Source organism: Eleutherodactylus coqui, chromosome 3 (assembly GCF_035609145.1).
Source record: "Eleutherodactylus coqui strain aEleCoq1 chromosome 3, aEleCoq1.hap1, whole genome shotgun sequence".
NCBI lineage: Eukaryota > Metazoa > Chordata > Amphibia > Anura > Eleutherodactylidae > Eleutherodactylus > Eleutherodactylus coqui.
The window spans coordinates 246,633,481-246,649,014 of NC_089839.1; the positions used below are offsets into that span (position 1 = coordinate 246,633,481).

The following is a 15,534-nucleotide window of genomic DNA, read 5'->3' on the forward strand; positions in this document are numbered from 1 at the left end:
AGTGGCAATTGAGCAGATTGGGGCATTGCCTCACTGCAGGGAAGGTGGCAGAGTTTTGGGCAGTCTCTAGCCAATACTTTCCCAGGACGACAGCATAGGTCCGGTAATAGGGCTTACATTTGATAGACAGGCATGCAAACCACATCACTAATTCACTATACCTACTCTCTGATAGGCCAGAGCTGCTCACATGATCAGTGCTGGCCAATCAGAAAACAGTGCACAGTGACTATTAAGTTGCTAGAAAGTTGTCATGGCCATCTTTGACAGCAGTAAACAGGTTCTGTAATCCGCAAATCAGAGGGATATCAGCAGAGAAGCACACCAGCCGTTAATATACTTCAGTCTCAGGATGGAATTGGGTCACTTTAAAAAATTTTCAGAAATACATTAAGTAATTAGATATCAGAAGGCTGATGTTACAGTCGGTCTAGATGGATGCGCATGCAGAAAGTACAGTATGCTCAAAGAAAAAGTAGACAACTATTAGATTACGAGACCTCAGATTACAGGTACCATGTTTTGCATCGATATTTTGTAACCCGAGGAAGGAACATTTCTTCAAAATGCACCAAGTTCTAATATCTCTAATATTTCCTGAAGAGATAAATTGCTTTTACTTGTAACAATCGTCTACTTTTCCCTTCTAAAAAGAATAGAGCTGCAAGCGAGTAACACCAACACTCTAGAAAACCTAGAGGAATATCATATGCAAAATGTTATTGGAATGAGTACCACAAGGGACCTAGTGCTGGTATTATATGCTTGCAGCCCTTCTTCTTTTCAGTTGCGTCCTTCTCTCTGCAAGTCCTACACAATGTGCACCTCATTACCAGCTTTCCTCATTGTGTGGTGACGACTATTTTTTTGGTTGCTACTTCTATACATAAAACTGATGCATTTAAACCAGATTGGTATGAAAATTAGACCTCCTGGTGAGTTCATGTTGAATATAATGTGTCACTCTTAACATGATTTAATATTCTTTTCTATTCCCCAAGAATACTTTTTTAGTTTAATGTAACTTTTTATCATTTCAGGGCAATCCATACATGTGCAACAATGAATGTGACGCCAGCACTAAGGAGCTTGCCCACCCTTCCGAACTCATGTTTGACTCTGAAGGCAGAAATCCCAGCACTTTTTGGCAGTCTGTGACATGGAAGAACTATCCCACTCCCCTACAGATCAATATAACATTGTCCTGGAATAAGACCATTGAGCTTACACAAAACATAGCAATTACCTTCGAATCTGGAAGACCCGAGAAGATGATTTTAGAAAAATCTCTGGATTATGGTGTAACATGGCAACCCTACCAATTTTATGCTGCTGATTGCTTGGATGCATTTAGAATGGAACCTAAGTCAGTGAAAGACTTGACTGCGAATACAGTCCTAGACATTATATGCACAGAAGAATATTCCACTGGTTACGCAGCACATGCGAAAACTATATCTTTTGAAATCAAAGATAGGTTTGCAATATTTGCTGGACCACGTCTTCATAATATGGCTTCACTCTACAGTCAGCTGGACACCACCAAAAACCTACGGGATTTCTTCACAGTGACTGATTTAAGGATTAGGCTTCTTAAACCTGCTACAGGAGCCACTTTTGTTGATGAAAGAAACCTAGGAAGATATTTCTATGCTATATCAGACATCAAAATATATGGCAGGTAGGCATATATCATGTGAAGTTCAATAGGCGGTGGCATAAAAGGATATTATGCAAATGAATGCAATGTTTTTAAGTAAGAAAGAAATGTTTTGAACACCCTCAAACCCTAGGGTCTGGGCTCTTACTGCTTAAGCTGTAGCCCTGACTAGATTAAAGGGGTTTTCCAGGCAAATATTATTGATCGCCGGGGACCTGCTGCTCGGGATCACCATCAATCAACAGATTGCCCATCCACTGTCAGTGTAGCGGGGCCAGACATCGTTTTCGGGGTCATAGGCAGAAGCATCATAGAAGGCTTCACTCTAGTGGAAGTTAATGGGGCTGATGCTTCCTATTACACTTCCGGCCCTGACCCAGGGATTGAGCAAGGAAGTCTAATAGGAGGCAGTCCTCCCATTGATTTCAGTGGGAGTGAAGCCCTCTATGATGTTTCCACCTCCGACGCCGAAGATGACATCCAGCCCCATTTTCCTGGAGGTAATCAGCTGATAACCAAGGATCCTGACCAGCGTAAATAGAATTTTTCTTTGTTTGCCATTCCAATACCACCCCTATGTCTTATGTATATACACCTTCCATAAAATTATCAGGTTCATTGAAGATTTGCATGATGCACATATGTACTACAACCCTCAAGAACGGCAACATGAAAAGTATTTATTTGTTTTCCATGGCTTCAATTGGCTATCTACCCATCCTATAGCTCTCTACTCTTCCTACAGAGAATACAGAAGTATTTTGGGTAATCGGAGACTTAGTATGTTTTTGGATACATAAATCCAACATACAGCAGGCCCTGTTGTACCAATCCATGTATATCTGAGATAGTGTTATTCATTGCTTAAGCCTAAAACACTCCGTGCGTTGGATATAACTTCTCCCTATACAATATCCAGGACAGGTAAGAGAATAAATACAAGCAACATATCCTCATGTCTCCTGGGTGCATGTTCTTGCCAAGCGAGGATTAACAGCTTATCTAGGTATGCTCTGTGGATGGATTCAGGACCTGAACAAAATGTTTCATGCCGAACACTAAAAATGCTGTCTTTCCCATCAGGGTGGGATTAAATTCTGGAGAGCCTTTTTTGCAACGGGGGACTGGACAGATAACAAGGATTAGCTGCTATGATACTAGAGGCTGGCAACAGCCCATTAAAATATATGAGCTATCAAAATTAGCCCTTTCACTGCCAGATGAGCAACACATTGCAGAATTATCAAATTACACTTAAGGCGGCGAGTGGCTTAGGTAGGATAATGAAATTAGTGCGTTAATTGCATGGAAAATACAAATAATGTTCAGTTAAACAGAAATTTAGTTAAATGTGGGAAATCTCAGAAATGAATATGGAGTGTACGTATAGCTGGAGCAACAGTATGTGCTAATTGACACAGGAAATACCAATCGTTTTAATATGATCGCAATGAGACCTACAAGTGGTAAAACTAGTGAAAATAAAAGAGAAATATAAGGAGAGGAAGTAAACATTAAATAGGCAATGTACTTTCAACAAACCTTGCATAAATCAATAATGCAAGCAAATGTTAGAAATTTTGTGACGCTAGTTATTAGAGAAAAATGCCTCTTTTGCCATTTATGAGTCACTTCTACTATTGCACTACCCCCCCCCCCCCCCCTCCGGCATTGATCACTCACTCTCAATTTACTGCTGCAATCTGTCTTGAGAGACCAGGGATCCGATTGCATGCTGCACATAGATGTCTTCGAAAAGAAGGAGAAGGGGGAGAAGCCACTGCAGAGTGAGAGAGAGGCACAAAGATCACCCCAGTGCTGGATTTACAGCTGCACTGCTCAGTCATGCTGTATAATGTCTTCTATGTTGTTATTACTTCTGAGGAGAGCTCAGGAGAGCTCTGAGGAGAACTGATCTTCATCCACTAGCTTAGGGATAACTGAAAATTAGAGATATAGCCTGCAGAGTTGAAAATCCAGTGCAAAATTCCATAAATAAGGACCCTTTCCCATGAGCCTAGGCGTTTTTACGTGCGCCCTCCGGCGCCATAAAAACGTGTGAACAGACGCACAAATCTAACATTTGTGTGCCAGTTCAGACAGCACAGGCCGGGCACATATACACCGAGGCTGCAATGCTGTTGCCTCCCCTTCCCTCCCCCTCGCCCGCTTATCTCCTCTCTCTCTTCCATCTGACTGTTTACAATGGTAGTGGGCAGGATGGGAGTGGAGCTAAGCACCTGTCCCCTCCCTGCCCCGCCTCCTGCCATTGCAAACAGCTGGAGAGGAGGAGAGAGGAGGAAAGAAGGGGGAGGGAGTTTAGCAGTCACGCTGCTAAACTCCCTCCCACCTCCCTTCTCCGGCTGCTGCCATTGGCTCCCATAGGAGTCTATGTAGTGGCAGACATATTCCGGGCACAAAGATAGTTCCAGGACTATCTTTGCTGCCCGGCATAAAAGCACCCTGCGCTATATTTGCCGGGACGGGCACTTTTATTCCGTGGGAATATGCCTGTGTATCCAATGCATCAGATGGGAGCGTATATCGTCCGGCTGTGAAAATGGCGACTGATATACACTTGTGTGAATAAGCCCTAAGTCATATGGACCACCAAAAATAATGCTAATCATTATGTTCACATATATCCCAGCTAATTATAAAAGGTCACCTGAAACAACAGATACACTTTAACCCTTTCCACTTCAATTTACCTGCCAGCCGGACACTCCCCAGCTCTTATTTATTTTGGGTGGGAGAGCACAGTTTGGATTCTTTGCAATTACTCAACAAAAACACATAAAAATGAACTGTCATGATAATTTTATTTGCAATTTTTTGAAAATTAACAGTTTCCAACCAGTGGCTATCAGAGGCTATGGTGCATATGTATACAATGGTATACAGGACAGCGCTCCATCGGACATCAGAGCGCTGTACTATGTAATGCAGCAATACATATGCACAACAAGGGACTTGTTATTTGTATAGCGCCAATTTATTCAGCAGCACTTTCAGGTAATTTTGTTTATTACCCAAAGCTGGGTATTCATTTTACCAACCTCGGAAGGCTTCGTCCGACATTAAGGTTTAACCTCGTGTGGCGCAGAGTGTTAAGGCAACAATCTTGAGCCAGCTACCTGAACCACACGGGGATTGAACTTGCAACCCTCAGGTTGTGAGGAAGAGTTTAGTACTGCATACTGCTGTCTTAACACTCTGTGCCACACAACGTAAATTCTTAATGTCGGACGAAGGCCAACACTGGATTGGAAGGGGTTAAGAAGCACATATTGTAGCTTATTTACCTGCACCACTTCCCTATAAGATGAAAATCTGTGGGTCGGTTCTTCTTATCTGGCCCTTCCTAGGCTCATACCATTTTTTAGAAAAGGAGTCAGCCATCAGGGCTGGTGTTAGGAGGGGACAAACTAGCAATTGCCCACTACCTCCATTTCCAAAGAGCCCCCCCTCCTTCTGTGCCACTACTACTTTTCTACTGTTGCACTGCCCATTCTTAAAAGAGAGCAGTTGGGCAACACAGCAACTGGAAAGTACAGCTGTATACAGGCCTAGAACACTGTGGGAGAGTGACTAACACCAGCTTTGGCTCCAATTTGCAGAAGGATCACTAGCGCAACAACAGCATATTTCTTTAGTCGCTCTCCAGGGGCCCATGGCCATTCATGGACTTCATGTCAATGCCCCTTGGATTCAGACTGCTACAGCCACGGCCTCCATGTCTCCTTTGCAGCAGGCTGTATTTGCTGCAGAGAGCAAAATCTGCAGCTGCAAATTCTGAACCTAACGGTTTCTATTTGCTGCAGATTTCACCTTTGCATTCCATAGAGGGAAATCCATGTTCAAATCTGCAAAAAACAATTGATTTGCTGCAGATTTTTTTAATTTCATTCACATCGCTTGTACTTAAATGTTGCGGAAAATCTACAATATGAAGATAGATACGGTACTAGAACTAAGCTTACTGCATAGATACAGTACCAGAAATAAACATACATTTGCCTCTGTCAGAAAAAAATATATACACTGCATGTGTTAAAAAAAATTAAACTGCAACTCTGATCTTGCAGTGCATGTCATGGTTTGCTTGCCCAGCAATATTAAATATGTCGGGTGCACTGAATCTAAGTTGAAGGCTAGAATAGCCGAACATTTATATAACATTAGAAATAAAAGTTCTGACATCTCAGGGGCTGCAAGGCATTTTCTGCAGGTCCATAACAGAGGTACTTACTGCAGCCTCTTGTTTTTTTGGTTGTGAATGTTAGCAAACAACGGAGGAGAGGAGAAACGTAACTCACCCGTCGACGGCTCCGGTCTGCGCATGTGCCGGCTGCCCGGCAGCCAGTACATCAAACAGCTAAGTACACGCCGCTCTTGCAGGCGCTCTCGGGTCGGGTCCCGCGGCGAGAATCCTCACCACCGGATCCGACCTGCCCGTCTGCAGGCGGCCTAAGGCTTTGTGGGATTTGCATCTTTTTCTGTAATGCAGAATCACATTGGTGCCCTTCTTTTTAAGTACATTATATGATTTCCCAGAAGTTAGGCCACGATTAAGAACTTCACATTTCGAAACATGTAGGAATTTGTCCTCCCATCTTTGTTACTTTCTGCTACTGTATTTATGTACCCAGTTCTGGTACCATATCTATGCAGTGAGCTTGATTTTCTCATCATGCATTAAGTTTGCTTCTGGTACCGTATCTATGCAGTATACTTATTCTGCTCTCACATCTATTCAGTAAGCTCAGTTCTGTTATTGTATATGGTATAAAATGGTTTTGTTATTGTATATGTGCAGTAAGCATCAGATCATAATTAAAACTATAGACTGGTGGAGGGTTCACGATCCTCATAGAGCCCAGGGGCCATGCTATCCTTAATCTGCCCCTGATCAAGATGCACAGAACATGGATGTCACATTAGGGGTCTGAGGAGGACATTGCTCAGCGGAGCCAGCTGTCAATTGGATTTGCAGTATGTGCAGAGTAGCGCAGGCAGGTCTGGGTACTGGGGTCTGATATTTTTTTTTTTATTTAGTCTGGTCTGCCCTTAAATCTGAGAAATGGAATAAAACATCACATTTGTTTTAATTTAGGGAGTCAACTAAATGTTACAGTTTTGGTACAATATTTCAGAATGTGGGGCCCCACTTTTGATTTTGCCCAAGGCCACAGTTTGTCTAAATCTGGCCCAGGTCAGCCTGCCCACCCTATATAACCCCCTATAGCAGTTATTGGGACTATCCAAGTGGTATGAAAGATCTTGATGCCATGGCTAACACAATGTTGGAAGTGACAGAAAACTCATTTGATATAAATGAGCAATCCTAAGTAATAATCTATCAAATAGCAGAAAGCTCAGAATTGTGTCTGACACAATGTAGCTAATTCATCATGTAGCAGGACCCAAGTAGTAATTGTTAAGCAGGTTGAAATTAACAGAATGGAATGTGGCAAGCTTTCTCCTCTCCCTTAGTAATAATATAACAGTTTTTTTTCAGTCTTTTTTAAGAGCCGCCAGTTAATAGGAAGAAAGTGAAGTATTACTAGACACATTAGGTTACGATACTTGTTGTAATTAACTGTTAAATCAAGATGGTCCTCATTTACTTGGAAGGTCAACAAGTGCTTTACTTAGAAAGACCTTACAATTGGAGGAAATGTGTAAAATCATTATACTTCAGTTCATTATTATACGTATTTTCCATTAAAAAACAGGAAAATATATCTTTATCTTTCCTCTTGACAGAACATGTTCAGATACAGTATATGTGACATGAGATAACCAGCTTTTCAAAACAACACAATTTCATGATACTCTGTATTGAGATGTCTATCCTATATGTGCCTACTAGCTGATATACCCGGCTTCGCCCGAGTTAATTTGGTACTGGTATTTATCTGGTGTTCACATGGTAAATCTTATGAAGTCGTGGTTACTTTAGAGATACTGAGGAAAAAAATATGTTTACCATTTTGCATGGTTCTTAGCGTTACCCAGGAAACACCACGTGGAGGTAACCATGCGACGTTTCCTTTATATAAAATGACATCGGGAAGTGAGAGAATTAGATTACGTACGTAAAATTGGAACGCTAATTCTTTTGCACTTAGAATTGAATAATCATGTTGGGACCCATTAGTTTTTCCTATTTATAACATAATCAATGCTCGTGCCAAATTTCAAGTTTTTATGACATCGGGAAGTGAGAGAATTAGATTCTGTACGTAAAATTTGGACGCTAGTTCTTTTGTGCTAGAGTTGAATAATTGAGTCGGGGCCCATTAACTTTTCCTATTTATGACATAATCAATACTTGTGCCAAATTCCGTGCTTCTACGACATCGGGAAGTTGGAGAATTAGTGGCGAGTCTGTCAGTGAGGGCTTTTGCCTTTATATATATATATATATATATATATATATATATATATATATATATATATATATATATAGATGTATGTCCACCTAGTGGTCGGGTTGTGGATTGCAGGATTGAAAAGCTTTGCTAGCATGTTATTGTATTGTAATTAGAGGTAAGGGTGGAAACATCTGCAAATGTATAAAGACGTGTATATACACAGGATGACAATAAGGGAATTCCCTGGATTTTACATGGATTTGCTTTTGTCATTTGTCTTACATTAGTGCCTACGGTAGTCAAGGTTCATATAAAGCTTTTAGCAGCATTTCACCTTTGAAATGGTCACTACGATTAGCATAATTAAAGGGGTTGTCCCACCAATGGACTTTTTACATAGGAAGGAATTAGCAGTGGAATTCGCCATTGTGTGGAAAATTGCACACAGAACTTCCTACGTCTAACATGCAAATTTTGATGTGGAACAGAAAATGGCTAAATTGAGCATTTAGACGTGAATTTTGGTGCAGATTTCTACAGCAACAAATTCCATCCCATGAAAAAGGTCACTAAGATGTTTCCGTATGCCCTATTAAGATATATGGCCATAACAGAAGGCTATTTCTCTCTGTTACTTGAAATGGGCAGCCATACAGCATTGGTGATGGACTTGGCGCATCCAGCCATTTATTCCAATGGCTGCCACGTAACACTATGTCTTCTATGCAATGAGTAGCTGCAGCTTCCCCATGGATAACCGCTGATTGCCGGGGGAAGTTGAAAGATGGATGCCTGACAATCAGCTGATTGCAGATCATGTACATTACAAAAAGGAGTTGTCTTCATAACATGCCTAGCAACTAACAAACAATCTTCTAGGTTCACTTTTTGGTCATTCACAAAGGTTTTGATGTACCCGTACAACAGGCTATATATTGAACTGCTCTACAACCCACATGTATATAATAATTTACGCCAAACTTTTCAGTGTTTGTTCATTCACAATCATGAAATGTGTGTCAAGCAGGAGATGCCAAGGAGCTTATCTTGGTGTTCTGGTCTTCCTTCTCAGGCCTATATGACTATATTGGATGTTCCATATGTTCTCCACCCTCCTGACGTGTACCCTCATGGTCTTGTCAGTTAGTGTGAGTGCCCTCTCAACGGCACACTCTTTCTGCTTCTTCCTGAGCGCATTGACCTTTGTATAAAGGAGAGACACACACTGCCAGGACGGTACAAGAGTGGTCACATCCCATACCAAGGGATCCAGGGAAATATGATGTCACTTGCTAATGTGGAAAGAATCACTATTATTCGAAGGGAACCTGTCACCTCATTTTCAACCCATTATACCATCTCCAGTGTGCTTTAAGCCACCACACCATCTTTCTGAACCCGTAGCATTAATTGTGAATTAGACCTGCATACATCTTCCTTGATCAAAAATTGACCAGGCTGGAGAATCTGTGCCAGCGATAAAATGTAAGATAGCATTGGGGCAAAGCGCAATGCTAAACATGGACAAAATCTGGAAAACTAGGGTAATCGGTATAGCAACTAAACGCAGGATAGTGCAAACCATTGTTTTCTCCATAGCCATGTACGGATGTGAAAGCTGGACTGCGAAAAAAGCTGATAGAAGGAGGATTGATGCGTTTGAGCTGTGGTGCCGGCAAAAGCTGCTGCGTATACCCTGGACGGCGAGAGTAACAAACAGAGAAGTTCTGAATCGTATAAGACCCGATATATCACTGGAGGGGAAGATGGCCAGACTCAGGCTCACGTATTTCGGCCTATAATGCGAGCAGAGTCGCTAGAAAAATCGATAATGCTTGGACAGATCAGCAGCAAAAGAAGACCGGACGCCAAAGGACATGATGGCTGATACTGTCAGAGCTGATACTGGCATGGATATCACACAACTGAAAGAAGCAGTGCAAAACCGAAAAACATGGAGGGAGGCCTAGGGTTGTAAGTGACTGAACGGTTAACAACAACCTTAGAAAACATACTTTATAAAACTCTGGTGCTGTATGCTGATGAGGACTTAATATTTTGGTGGGTCTGCCCAGATTGTGCTGGTTGCCCAAAGAATTTGTTGTAACTTCGCCCCTTTGTGTTTGACGTGCATGACGTCGCCTGCATCATGTATACAGCAAGTACAATTTTATGAATGCACTATGCAATCTGCAACCAGCACATGTGCAGTTTATCTTGCTCAGCTCTGGGCAGACTCCCCAGTTTTCTCCCGCTGTTACTTCCAAGAAATCATCTTTACTCAACAGCACAGCAGTAGCATCTCAGTGGGCACATTCTTAACTTGTTTATCTATTTAATGTAAACATAACACCAGAATTGAACTCAGTACAAAAATACAGCACCACAACCAAGCACAGTGAATAAATACAGTACTAGAACCAAGGTAATGCATAAATACAGCACTAGAAGCAAGAACCCCCCACCACCACCATCACCACGGCTCGCTCATTCAGAGTACAAAGCCGGGGGAAGGAGCAATGCTATGCTGTGAGTGCGCAGCGTCAGATGGCAGCACCGTATGTATGCATAAGAAAGGTAATGTAAACGATACCAGCTGCTAGAGTTCTAGGGCTATGGAGTGGGTCTTTTATGTATGTAGATGTTATGAGGATAGTGTGAGCTTTAGTGGACTGCCTTTTAGGAGTGGGAGCCAGGTAGCCCTAAACATGTTCTGCCGGCCTTCCCTTGGGGGCTCATGCTTCCCTGCCCCTGATTTTATTACAGAGAAATATCTTTTGCTCCACTTAAGAATCATTTCTCCTCCTCGCTATCTCCTGTACTGATCCCTCACTCTCAATTTGCTGCTAAAATCAGTGTTCAAAGAAACAAAAATGAGGCAGATTATCATTTTCCTGAGGGATCAGGTTACAGTTTCTATTCACAGAAATCTACAGAAGGGTAAGAGCAACTGTAGTGAGAAAAATACAGACAGAGACACCGCTAGCTCTAATAATTGTTTTATCTCACTCCAGTGCATGATTCACAACTACACTGCTATGTATTGCTGTACAATGTGTACCATGCTGCTGTTGCTCATGTGGCTGTGCTGCAGAGACAGGAGAGCATAATCTCCTCTTTTTCATGTGTGCTGTTGTATGGTAGACGCAACTAGCCTCAGTCTACTCTGGAATTGAGTTCAGTAGCATGAATAGGATTGAAACTGGTAATAAATACATGATATGTCATATAATGGCCTCAAATCATGTTATTACTCATGTACACACATAGTAACATAGTACGTTAGGCTGAATGAAGACAATGTCCATCTAGTTCAGCTTGTTTTAACCCCCTTGTTGGTCCAGAGGAAGGCAAAAACCCCAAGTGACAGAAGCCAGTTTCCCCATTCGGTGGTCATGGCAGTCAGAATAATTACTCCAAGACCTGGATCAACAACGCCGCTGGTTATTTAATGTCTATATCCTGTAATATCATAGCGCTCTAGAAAGACATCTAGTCCCCTCTTAAACTCCTCTATGGATTTTGCCATCACCATGTCCTCAGGCAGAAAGTTCCACAGTCTCACTGCTCTTACAGTAAAGAACCCCCGTCTGTGTTGGTGATGAAACCTGCTTTCCTCTAGACGTAGAGGATGCCCTCTTGTTACCAACGCAGTCCTGGGTATAAACAGATCATGGGAGAGATCCCTGTATTGTCCCCTCATGTATTTATACATAGTTATTTGGTCACCCCTTAGCTGTCTTTTTTCCAGGGTAAATAATCCCAATTTTGATAGCCTCTCTGGGTATTCTAGACCTTTCATTCCATTTATTAATTTAGTTGCTCTTCTTTGAACCCCCTCAAGCACTGCAACATCATTCCTGACCCCCGGTGTACAGAAATGTACACAGTATTCCATGTGGGGCCTGACAAGTGCCTTATATAGTGGAAGAATAATGTTTTCATCCTTCGCCCCTATGCCTCTTTTAATGCATCCCAAGACTTTATTAGCTTTTGCAGCAGTTGACGGGCATTGGTTGCTCCAGTTAGGTCTTTTTCCATATCACTTTTCCCTAGCAGTACCCCATTTAGTGTATGTTAGTGACATCTATTTATCCTGCCCATGTGCAAAACCTTACACTCATCAACATTGAACTTCATTTGCCCTTTTTCTGCCCAAGCCCCCAGCTTATCTAGGTTCGTTTGTAGCCGCACATTGTCCTCCGTTGTATTAATTATTTTGCATAATTTGGTATCATCAGCAAATATTGATATTTTACTCTACAATTCCTCTATCAGGTCATTGATAAATATATTGAACAGAGTGGGGCCCAATACTGAACCCTGTGGCACCCCACTAGCGACGGTGGCCCAATCTGAGTATGAACCGTTTATTACCACCCTCTGCTTTCTATCTTTAAGCCAGTTCTTTACCCAGATACACACGTTTTCGCCCAGTCTGAGCTGCCTCATTTTATATATCAACCTATTATGCGGCACGGTGTCAAATGCTTTAGAAAAATCCAGATATACGAGATCAATAGACTCTCCCAGGTCCAGCCTAGAACTTACTTCATTGTAGAAGCTGATCAGATTGGTCTGACATGATCCACCCCTCATGAACCCATGTTGGTGAGGAGTTATTCCATTGTTCTCCTTGAGGTATTCTAGTATGGCATCTCTCAGAAACTCTTTGAGTATTTTTACAGTTATTGAAGTGAGACTTACCAGTCTGTAGTTACCAGGCTCTCTTTTGAACCCCTTTTTGTATATTGGAACCACATTGGCAATGCGCTAATCTATTGGTACAACCCCAGTCTTGATTCCCATGGCAGCTTATTTTGAAAAGTCATCTAAAATAATAAATATGCTTTATAGAGGTTGTAGCAAAATTGTAAGTTATGCCCTATACATAGGATGGAGGATAACTTGCTGATCAGTAGGGGTTCTCATCATTGAGACCTCTGGTGATCTACAGAATGGGATTCCAATGTCTGACTGTCAGGTGGGATGTAAGATTCTTCCATTGTGTGAATAGAGCCTTGGCCGAGGCTGTAGGTAAACTAATTTTCATAATACCATTATATCAGTGAATAGAAAGTTAATATTTAAACAACTGTTTTATTGTGTATACAACAACCTTTATTGTATGTACACCTACCTTTATTGTGTACCTACAGTATTACTCCAGCATATTATTTGTACTTTATTAACTCTAGCATATAGCACTTAATAAAAAATACTTATGTAGATACTAAGGCATTATGGGTAAAATGTTACTTGGATCATGAACATGGCACAATTATCAGCTGTTGACCATAATGAAAGTTCTAGGTAGCTCAGAATACATTGGCTTACACCAGCCTTCTTGTGTACAGCATGACATATGGCGTTTGTAACATCATTTTGGATTTATAGCATTATGAACGGATTACTTTTCAAAGCAGCTTGTTTTCCCTGACGAGATTTAAGTACCACTATTTGTGGCTATTGTTCCTCATAATTCCTAAAATAAAATGATCAAGATCATTAAAAAAGGGCTTATCTTCTTAAGAGATTCGCACTTCATCTCATTCCCCTAGAGCCTATTAAACAGAGTACCACCATCCTTTTTCTGTTGCGTTTGGCTGATCCCTTCTGCAAGGAGAGAGTTATTAAAATATAATCATTTTTCATATTCAAGGAGCATTGTATCATGTAAATGTTGGTCTGTAGATATCCATAACCAGTATAAAATTATATTAAATCAATGCTAAAAATTTAAAATCTCTCTAAAAGAGATGACCTTCTTTAAGAATCACCTTTACTAGATGTAATATTCCACATTATATGCTAATTTTCTGGTGACATTTCTAGTTACAGAAGGTACAGAGATCCAGTTTCACTGCAAACTGAATATTCCCAGTTGCTCATCGGTGTATAAAGACCTAATTGACAGGTAGCATAGACCAAATTACAAAAACCTACCAAAGTAATTCTGATTGTATAGGCTCCGCCATTATCATCACTATAATGTTCCTGCATACACAGCAGAACATTATACAGTTGTGATCAAAATTATTCAACTGCCATTTCAAATTAGGTTTATTTGCCGTATTTCCAAAACTTTCAGCGGCTTGCCAAAAAGTAATCAAAAAAGAACTATTTAAATAGTTCAACACAACTAACATAACAACTCCAAATTCAACACAAAGTGCCACTTTTAATGACTACTGCAGTCTCAGAATCATTCAACCTCTTGAATAGAATCCCTTATAAGAGCACAAATTTACAAAACAGGTGTTGTCTCAAGCACACCTGATGCAACTAATCAAGGGTTTCATTAGTTGCTTCAAGTGTGCTTGAGAAAGCACATTAAATACTTTGACTGGCTAGGCTTTGTTCACCCTGAAGTTCCATTGCATGTTAAAAATATGGCGAGAGAGTGTTCTAGAAAGTTAAGTTAAGAGAAGAGATCATTGTCTTGCACAGGAAGGATACAAAAAGATAGCAAAGGCATTGAATGTTCCTAGAGTTACTGTAGAAAGCATGAGGGGAAATTTGCTAGCATTTCCAGCGCTGGCCTTAGTACAATTTCCCCAGGTGCACGGTGTGCTGAATACATGACGAGGCACACACCTCTTCATGTATCCAGCGCGTCCCTGGCAGCTCCGTGAGCCTAGACAGAAATGTACGGTGCATACTAAATGCTGAAGGTCTTCATTTTTGAGTACAAACACCTCTACTGACCCAAAAGTACAAGAAAAGTTGACTTGAGTACACTCGAATACACTTGACAAAATCATATAAATAAGCCAAAAAAGGCACGCGCATATGCTATCCAGCGCAATTTTTTTACACGCCCAAAAACCATTCATGTGAATGAATACATTGGAATTCAATGCTTCAGATTGGCACAATTTTTGGGTAATTTTTTTTACGCCGCTAAATAGCGGCATATATATACGGTTGTGTGAATAAGGCCTGGTATTATAGCACCTCTCTGCTGATCACCAGATGATCCCATGGTGTGCAGCCTCCTGTGTCTCCACCTGCACCCAGGACTCTTCCTGTAGGGCTTGCACACACTTCCGTCCTTCTTCTTAAAGGGCCGGAGTGTGACCTCCACAATCACCAGATGACACTTGCTATAGTAGGCATCCTACGCAATTGGTCTTCTTACTATTGTGACAAAGCCCCAGTTCCATGTATTCCTGGTTTTCACCTGTGCCTGTTTTGACTATTCTGACTTCTGTGCTCCCTGACCTTGGCTCTGTTTCTAGAGTTTGCTACTTTCTGCTGTGGCATCTGAGTAGCCCGCCCTGACCCCTGCCTGTTTCCTGACTACGCCCTTGTTCAGATCTAGGCTACCTACACACGGGCAAGCATGATATCGTGCTTGCCAACTTGCATTTTTACGTGGATGTGAAGTAGCGATCCTCCAGCGTTGCTTTCAGGCTCGTTAGAGGATCGGCAAGTGTTTCCCCTTGCTTTTAATGGGATACCCCGCATAACATAGTGTGTGATGCGTTTTAC

General features: G+C 41.4%; 1 protein-coding gene across 4 annotated transcripts in view; it reads left to right on the forward strand.

The window, feature by feature from the left end:
• NTNG1 (netrin G1) overlaps positions 1 to 15,534 on the forward strand; it is a 276,714-nt gene that overhangs the window by 111,618 nt on the left and 149,562 nt on the right. For all 4 annotated transcript variants that reach the window (XM_066594726.1, XM_066594724.1, XM_066594727.1 and 1 more), the window contains exon 2: positions 1,041 to 1,681. In XM_066594726.1, coding sequence (XP_066450823.1) covers positions 1,041 to 1,681 — 641 coding nt within the window. The remainder of the gene's footprint in view (positions 1 to 1,040; positions 1,682 to 15,534) is intronic.